At 45.0% G+C, this 9,539-nt stretch overlaps 1 protein-coding gene across 1 annotated transcript; it reads left to right on the top strand.

Annotated features, from left to right (window-relative positions):
- The first annotated feature begins 4,063 nt into the window (after positions 1-4,063).
- LOC119281202 (flowering-promoting factor 1-like protein 1) lies at positions 4,064-4,914 on the top strand. The gene has a single exon (XM_037561798.1). The coding sequence runs from the start codon at positions 4,256-4,258 to the stop codon at positions 4,574-4,576; it is 321 nt and encodes a 106-aa protein (XP_037417695.1). The 5' UTR covers positions 4,064-4,255; the 3' UTR covers positions 4,577-4,914.
- The last annotated feature ends 4,625 nt before the right edge of the window (positions 4,915-9,539 follow it).

Raw genomic sequence — 9,539 nt, 5'->3', positions numbered from 1 at the left:
CTTCGGGTCCGGAGGCTCTTACCACCATATGAGAGATCCGGCTCCCCCTGAAAATTAGGATATTCCTGTGGCAATGGATCTGCGTCTGCCTCCCTTCCGGAGTAGAAGTCCTAAAGCGCAACAGCCTTGGCGATGGTCTTTACCTGCTCTGCGGGCCTGAAGAGGATTCGAACCATATCTTTTTCACTTGCGTATCCGCGCAGTTCCTCTGGAGCTGTTTTCGCGAAATAGTTGGTGGAAGCTGGGACCACAACAACTTCCCCGCTCTCTTCGCCGAACTCCAGGCACTACCACCCCCATCTCGCCACATTAGGTGGCTGACTATCGGGGTGCTTCCCTGGACGCCGTGGACTATTAGGAATAAGCTTGTGATTCAGCGTATACCTCTTCGTCGTGCTATTGACGCTCTGTTCAAATGGTCTGGTTACCTGCAGCTTTGGCGGCCGCTTAGCCGCCCCAGGGAGAGAGATGCCATCACCTCCATCATCACCCAGCTCCGCGCGATGGCTCTCCTGATGGCTCCGCCGCTTCCCCACCACCACTAGAGCCGGATTAGTTCTACTTCATTGTTGATGCCGCCGCCGTTTGTGTTTGTGCGTGCCTTGTGGTTGTGTTGGGCTTGTTGTGCAGTGCCCACAGCTGAACCCGTGTTGTGTGTTGTGTGTCGTGCGTGTGTGTTGGACCATCCTGCGGTGGCGTCTGGTGTGTGTGTTATTCGAATGTTACCTTGTTGACTTTGTGCTCGGTGGTTGCTTTATTTATAAAGTGGGGCGAAAGCCTTTTTCGGTAATACACATAAAAATGGCCTAATGTATCATAAACTTGTTTTGTACAAAAAAATGCAAATCATCCGGGAATTTTATTCCAGAGTCACAAGGTTACAAATTAAGAGGTAATAAATCCTCACTACATGGCTTGGTACAACTATAAATTGCCATACAATCTGCTACCCTATTTTGAGTCCTACTAATTGTATTTCTTAATAAATGGTTTAGACTGACGGTCGTCGTCACCGAAAAAATGCGAGAGAGAATATGAAGCCAGATTTTGAATGCCAGTGGGGACTAACTGGTACTCCTTCCATCCGAAAATACTTGTCATCAAAATGGATAAAAAAAGACGTATCTAGAACTAAAATGCGTCTAGATACATCTCTTTTTCTCCATTTTGATGACAAGTATTTTCAGACAGATGGAGTAACATCTTTTTAGCGGGTCAGGTACAAGCCCGCTAGTAGTAACCAAACCATCACCAAAACAAAAATGTATTTATTTATCTGCCAAAAAATTACAACGACTACTTGCAGGAATCTTCTATATCTAAAAAGTTAGCCCTCACTAACTTATGTAAAGCATATATATATACGCTATATCACCTCGGTAGAATTGCCAATCAGCCTGATTAGCTTTAGCAATTAATTGAACGCATGCATGTGTCTATATACTCAATTTCTTTTCCGCACTATACCACGCAGACTTTTTTCTAACTCCCTTTCAATTGGGAACCAAGCGCACATATAATCTGATAAAAAATAGGATGCAATATATTATTAATTTAAACATGCATATTCATACAACCAAATTTCACTGAAGCATACCATAACCAATTTCCATGGCAGCGCGCCGTGTATCATCTAGCTGAAAGCTACAAAAATGTTCTTATATTATGGGTCGAGAAAGCTGCTAAAACGTTTTTATATTATAAGATGGAGGAAGTAGTTAATTTAGATAGCAGTAACTTAGTGCACATGTCTGTATCCTGGCAGATCACACTGCCTACTAGGCGCTAGCTATCATATATTCTGAAATGGAAAGGCAAAAACCGACCACGTAAAAGATGCATAATTCGATCGACCAGTCAGCTAGCCCATGCAGGAATAATGTACTATTTGCATAAAGACGGCCGGCGAGCACGTGTTCAATTCGTCAAAAATTGTTAGGCACGAGCTCCACTTTCCGAAATATTATATACTCCGCCGTGTGATCATCGGAAGCACGTAATATCATGCAGCGTAAAAATGAATATGCGTGCACACATGCTTGCAGCACGCACACGCACGCATTCAATCGAATACGATTCCCATCTAGAATTTCTCTCCCTTTCGATCGGACGTAACGTGTGTGAGTATACATGTACACGGAGGCGCCACCTCAGTGACGGAAAGCTCCTTTCATACAAGGAGTACCTAATGATCTTTGATGGGTTCTGGCTTATCGGGAACATAAGTACAGAGATCGTATAATAAATCCCTACGTAACACATGCACGGATCACAATGAAAGCACAGGTTGGAGGGAGTTTTCGTGCATATTTTTGTATATGACACTAGTCTTTGTTACTACCTTCATAGTGCAAAATAACATACAGTACAAGTAGTATCGCTTCGTACATGATTGCATTTATTATATTATAGACTCATTTTGCTTTGGGTTGCGTTATGTGACAGTAACATAGAGGGTGCTTGGATACAAGGGACTATTTTTAGTCTGACTAAAAATAGTCTCTTTTAGAGGCTAAAGTTCCAAGCACCCCTGACTAAAGAGAGGCTAGGACTAGTCTTGAGGCTAAAATCTTTTAGTCATGGGAAACCTACTAAAATATGTATTAGCTCTCTCTCTCCTCATTTAATTCCTCTCCTTAGTTCTGGATTGAAGGGTTTGGAGGATAATAAATGCTCAACAACTAGATTTTAGTCTCTTTAGTACTTGGATCCAAGCATGGGTGAGACTAGCAAGTTTTAGTCCCACTACTTTTAGTCATGAGACTAAAACGTATCCAAGCATGCTCATATTATGTTACTCCAAACACCTCTTTCCTCATTAACTATATGCTACATAAGCAAACTTGTCTTGGAATGCGTTATGTTACTTGCTAAGTTACTCCCATTATGACCAGCCTAATCCGGAAAGAAACTTTAGCACCGAAGCATATTTCTTTTCAGCAGATAAATCAGTGAGAGATTTTAGCTTTGGGGGCGGTAGACGTGCACCTATGTATCCAACAAGCCAGCCAAATCAATGTGCAATCACGTAAGCACTATCTATGGCTAGCTAGCTAGGAAGTTAAGATAAGCCACAAATTTCTCTCTGCTGCATGCAGCAGATGCTTGAGAGCTTGTGAGTTACTATTAGGGACAAAGCTAGCAGGCAAAAGTAAATTCCACCATGCCGTACACAAAATATATACTTGACAATGAGAGAGAGCATCAATTTTGTTCTCGGCAAAGGCAACATTGGCTTGATCGACCGGCCAGAAATTCCCTTTCGTGGAAAAAACAATGCTGCAAGAGGTGCGCAAAGATAGCTCTCATATTTCTTATTGTTTAAGTAAAGTCGAAAACTGTATGGCGAGTGAATCCTATTCCCCTGAGAATTAGGCTAGCTCTTTTTGTTTTCCTTTCAGGAAAAAGGTGGGTGGGATTCCTCGCACAACATCACATTCTTTCTTTTCAATTTTCCATATGGGAATGCTCAAGCCATAGATTACGCATGAATTATATGTGGATCTCCCTATTGGCAATTAACCAACGCCATCAGTTAATGTCCTGTTTTTGACGTGTCGCGGGGCGGCCGCGACACATGTCAAATTTCGTGACCTCATGATGATCAATCACCTCATGCACTACGTAATTCTGGAAAATAACAATATGCATAGCATATAGCTACCTTTTTTAGCTACCTAGCTAGCTAGAATTTCTTTCTTTCTTCCAACAAATATATTCCAGGTAGCTTATCAAGAACATAAGCTAGCTAGGCACATATATTCTCCCGCGCGCACTACTCAAGTTTAATGAACGTACCATATATTCTGCTTCTCTCCCATCCCTGTGCATGCAGCCAGCTACAGCATCTTCCTGACCTAACCTAGCTAGAAACTAAAGACGCCCTTCTCTTCTCTGGTGCATGCACGCGTATATCGACGTACTAATCACTAGCAGTATAGTATCGCGGTCGCATAAGAAATCTATGTCCTGCGGCTGTCCCCCGTATACATGTCACCTCTACCCCACACCATCGATAAGCTAGCTTCATCCACATCCACCTCTATATATACCCCCTTGATCTCGCCCTCCCTTGCTCCATCAATCACACTGCTACTTATTCATTAGTTTGCATCTTCCATCTCCTGAACTCCACATCGTCCCGGTGCTAGCTCGACCAATTGCATCATCTATCGTTTGTTTTCCCTCAATCTCTAAGCCGATAGAGAGGTGAGAGTTTGAGGGGTAGGTCGGCCGACCGGAGGGGCTGTGGACCATGTCTGGCGTGTGGGTGTTCAAGAACGGGGTGGTGCGCCTGGTGGAGAACCCGGGGAGCGAGCGGACGTCGACGGTGCGGCGGAAGGCGCTGCTGCACACGCCGAGCGGGCAGGTGGTGTCGTCCTACGCGACGCTGGAGGCGAAGCTGACGGCGCTGGGGTGGGAGCGCTACTACGAGGACCCGGCGCTGTATCAGTTCCACAAGCGCGGCTGCCTCGACCTCATCTCCCTCCCCAGGGACTTCAACCACTTCTCCTCCGTCCACATGTACGACGTCGTCATCAAGAACAGGGAGTCCTTCCGCGTCGTCGACGCCTAGCCAGCCCTCTTCCGTCCATGCAGTCTCTCGATCTCGTCTCGTCTGTTCAGCTATAGCTCTTCCATCGTTTGACTTGATTTGCCATGCAGGGTTTGTTGTTAGTGATCGGGATGTTATATACGATTGGTTGTGCCTAATTTGGTTGGGAAGTGTAGTGTGGTAGTGGAGTGAGCGAGGGTACTGTTTTTGCACACATATGTGCGCGTGGTGCCTGAGTATATGCATAGGTTTTCGTTGTGGTGTGTATATGTATGCGTGCTGTGGGGTGTGTAAGATCTCTGTTTTGATGTAAATTAGTGTCCGCGTGATGACTATATATCCACTTACGTTCATTTGCACGTTTCTCTGCATGCACATGCATGATGCATGTCACCAGCCATGTCCTGAACTTGTTGCATGCATATATGGGTATGACTATGTCACATCTAGATGTGTGATAATATCTCACATCTAAATTGACTTCTTCATCTGTTTGTGGCCTCCTCCACTTGTTTTCTTTGTATCTTTTTAACAGTATATACACAAGAAAGGTACCATGATTCCCGTACAGCTACAGGCTCAAAAAAGTTTGGACGTGGCTGCTCAAACAAAAAACGCTACGCATGCACGCTACTGTAGATAAAATCAAGGTGCTTGCTTGTGTGTTTGGTTTGAGGCTAGCTTTGCATGTGCGAGCGAACGAAAGGGAACTTTGGATAAGATTTAAAATTTTGAATATTTTATCAAAATTGTGAACATTTTTTGAAGAAAGAAAAAATGTTGAATTTTTCGAACATATTTTGAATTTTCAAAAAAAGGTTCCAAATATCTTTGAAAAACGCAAACATTTTTAACTTTTTTAGTCTTTTTGAAAGTTTTAATTCCGAACACTACTTAGAAAATGTGAATAATTATTGAAAATTGATTTTTTTAAAGATATTGAACATTTGTGACTTTCTGAAAAAGAAAAAAGAATAATAATCAAATATACCAGTTGCATGTTAATGCCTCACTTGCAACTAGGACAAAAAAAGTGTCAGCCTAGCTGTGAGTCGGTTGTGGATTTGCAACTCGGAAAAAAAAGTCAAGCCTAGTAGTTAGTCGATGGTGGACTTGCAATTGTGTCAAAAAAATCTTGCCCAATTACGAGTCAAGGACAAACTTGCAACTCGGGAAAATCACAATCAAGGGCCCTGTTGCATGTCAATGAGGAACTTGCAACTGGTTAAAAATGGTCGGGCTTACTTGTGAGTCGATGGTTGACTTGGAACTAGTTTAAAAAAGGGTCAGACCTAGTTGTGAGTCGGTGGTTGACTTCCAACCGAGACCAAAAAAGGTCGGGACCCCAGTCGTGAGTTGAGGGTGGACATGCAATTGGGAGAAACTAAAAGGTCGTGTCCTAGTTACAAGTCGGGGCTGGGATTGCAACTGGGACAAAAAATTCAGGCCCCAGTTGCGAGTCAAGGATGGACTGGCAACCAAAAAGAATGGGTGGGCCCTAGTTGTGAGTTGACGCTGGACTTGCAACTGGGGCAAAAAAGATTTGGCCCCACTTGTGAGTCGAGGGAGGACTTGCTGAAAGAGCAATCATGCCCTTACGTCATGTTTTGATGTTGATGACAATATACATGTAGGGGACTAACAATGGTTGTTAAGTAAATCTCACGTGTTAGTCCCCGGTTCATCGAAGTGTGTGGATCAAGAGCATACAATGTGATTTTACTCAAGGATGAAGCATAAAAATTGATTTCATATTTGTTTTCTTGAGTATTGGATCCCACACTATTAAGAGGGGATCGATAGGGTTAGTTAAAGGCTTGCTCTTGCCACAAAACTAATTGCCATACATGCACATGCTAAAACTTTCTGTTTCTGTCTCTTGGCTGTCGGATGTCCGGGCTTCAAGCCGGATGTCCGGGCCTCACACCAGATATCCGGCCTTCTTGCCGGATATCCGGGCCTAGCCATCCAGAGAACTCTTTTGTGATGCGCTGCACGACGGATGTCCGGGTGTTTCCCCGGATGTCCGGGCCTACCTGACACGCCGGATGTCCAGGCCCTATCCCAGATGTCCGGCCTCCACTACCCGTAGAACAACTGAGGTTCTGTAACCTGTTAGTGAACACGCCGGTTGTCCGGCCATCTGCCGGATATCCTGGCCTTCCTGGTATGTCGGATGTCCGGGCTTGGCCCCCGGATATCCGGCCCCTCTATTTTCTGTTCTGGCTCTGTTTTTGTTCCTCGAACCTTACCAGGCCGGATGTCCGGCCCCTAGCCCGGATGTCTGGGCTGCCCATTCACTTACACTACAACAGCCATAATTGTGCTCACACTATATATAGCCCTTCTTCCCCACGGGAGAGGACTGACCACTCACTTTGAACAAACCCTAGAACACATTTCACTCTCTCTCTCACTCCTCCACACCAAATCTTAGATCCCCAAGGGATTTGAGAGCATTTGAGAGAAGTTGTCCAATCAAGTGATAGATCCACTCCTTCTCCTTCTTTGCACCAAAGAAATTCGTGATTTGAGCAAGTCTTGAGCTTTTCCCCATCGTTCTTGTTACTCTTGGAGGTTGGAGACTCCTAGGCGGTAGGAGTCTTTTGGAGAGGAATCAACCTTTGTGATTTCCCCTTGGAGATACGTATGCATCCTAACATATTCATCTCATGCTCACAATGAGGGGGAGCCAAATACAAATAGAAACATCAACATACTTTGTATTCTTGCTCTCATGTTTGTCAATGCTAAGATTATTTATTGCAACTGTGATACTACATGTGTGATTGTCATCAACAAACAAAAAGGGGGAGATTGAAAGAGCAATCATGCCCTTACATCATGTTTTGATGTTGATGACAATATACATGTAGGGGACTAACAATGGTTGTTAAGTAAATCTCAGGTGTTAGTCCCCGGTTCATTGAAGTGTGGATCAAGAGCATACAAAGTGATTTTACTCAAGTATGAATCATAAAAATTGATTTCATATTTGTTCTCTTGAGTATAGGATCCTGCACTATTAAGAGGGGATCGATAGGGTTAGTTAAAGGCTTGCTCTTGCCACAAACCTCATTGCCATACATGCACATGCTAAAACTTTATGTTTCTGTCTCTTGGCTGCCGGATGTCCAGGCTTCAAGCCGGATGTCCGGGCCTAACGCCGGATATCCGGCCTACTTGTCGGATATCCGGGCCTAGCCATCCAGAGAACTCTTTTGTGCTGCGCTGCACGACGGATGTCCGGGTGTTTCCCCGGATGTCCGGGCCTACATGACACGCCGGATGTCCGGGCCCTATCCCGGATGTCTGGCCTCCACTACCCGTAGAACAACTGAGGTTCTGTAACCTGTTAGTGATCACGCCGGATGTCCGGCCATCTGCCAGATGTCCTGGCTTGGCCCCCGGATGTCCGGCTCCTCTGTTTTCTGTTCTGGCTCTATTTTTGTTCCTCAAACCTTGCCAGGCCGGATGTCCGGCCCCTAGCCCGGATGTCCGGGCTGCCCATTCACTTACACTACAACGGCCATAATTGTGCTCACGCTATATATAGCCCTTCTTCCCCATGGGAGAGGACTGACCACTCACCTTGAACAAACCCTAGAACACATTTCAATCTCTCTCTCTCACTCCTCCACACCAAATCATAGATCCCCAAGGGATTTGAGAGCATTTGAGAGAAGTTGTCCAATCAAGTGATAGATCCACTCCTTCTCCTTCTTTGCACCAAAGGAATTCGTGATTTGAGCAAGTCTTGAGATTTTCCCCATCGTTCTTGTTACTCTTGGAGGTTGGAGACTCCTAGGCGGTAGGAGTCTTTCGGAGAGGAATCGACCTTTGTGATTACCCCTAGAAAAGTTTGTGAGGGTTTGGAGACCACCCCAAGGTCTACCACTAGTGGTTGAGAAACGCCTCCGTGGTGTTATCTCAAAGGGAGAATAGGGTGAGCCTTCGTGGCGTTGGTGTGCCTTCGTGGTAACATCCACCTCTCTAACGGTGATGTAGCTTCCCTCCAAGGAAGTGAACATCGGCATACATCCTCGTCTCCCGGAGTTGTGGTTATTCCTAACCCTGACTCTCTACTTGTAGTTACTTGTCTCTTAGCACTTACTTATATCATATTGTGCTAACTTCCTTACATACTCGTGTTACTTGCTTAGCACTTAGTACTACTCTTGCCATTGTTAGGCTCACTCTCGTATTCCGCATTATTGCCTAAAATTGCTTAGTAATAATTAAAAATTGTAATTGTACCTATTCACCCCCCCTCTAGGTCCATCTCGATCCTTTCAATTGGTATCAGAGCCTCGTGCTCTATTCTTGTGGCTTAACCGCCCTAGAGCAAGATGAACCCCGATGGGACTCCCCTTGTTGCAGATCCGAAGGATAAAGGCGAGGCTTCTTCTGAAGTCAAGTCCTTTACTTCTGAGGATCTGGAACGGGCACTTGCTAAGCAAAAAGAGGAGCATGATGCTTCTCTTGAGGCCTTGGTCCAAATGAGATTAGCCACGTTGTCCACAGTGCTTGCACCACTTTCGGGTGGTGCGGCTTCGAGGCCAACTGTGACTGCTCCGTCACTTGGTCAACAACCTCCTAGCAATGATCACTCCGGTGTTCCTTGGCTTTATGCTAGACCCCAAGTTGAGAAACCGAAATATAATCCTCAAGGCAAACCTCCTTTACTTGATGCCACTTCTGATTTTGCCTTGTGGAGAGTTGCTATGCAGGATCATCTTTGATATGGAAACGATGAGATGCTGGAGATCTTGGAGTATGGGTACCATGTGGTTGATCCAAAGAATCCTACACCAAGAGAAGACAAGAATCTCAATGACACTGCAACCATGTGTATAAGGAGAGGTATGGTTGAAAAACAAAGAAGACCATTCATACACATCACAAGTGCCAAGGAACTATGGGAAAGCATTATAAGATCCAAGACCGGTACCTCCACCCTCCGGAGTGCTCAATATGAAATTGC

Source organism: Triticum dicoccoides, chromosome 3B, assembly GCF_002162155.2.
Source record: "Triticum dicoccoides isolate Atlit2015 ecotype Zavitan chromosome 3B, WEW_v2.0, whole genome shotgun sequence".
NCBI classification, from domain to species: domain Eukaryota; kingdom Viridiplantae; phylum Streptophyta; class Magnoliopsida; order Poales; family Poaceae; genus Triticum; species Triticum dicoccoides.
Note: the sequence above shows the minus strand (reverse complement) of the source record. Positions and strands in the feature narration are given on the sequence as shown.

Excerpts from the sequence above, each read along its gene's own strand:
- LOC119281202 (XM_037561798.1), top strand. The coding sequence starts at position 4,256 with ATGTCTGGCGTGTGGGTGTTCAAGAACGGGGTGGTGCGCCTGGTGGAG.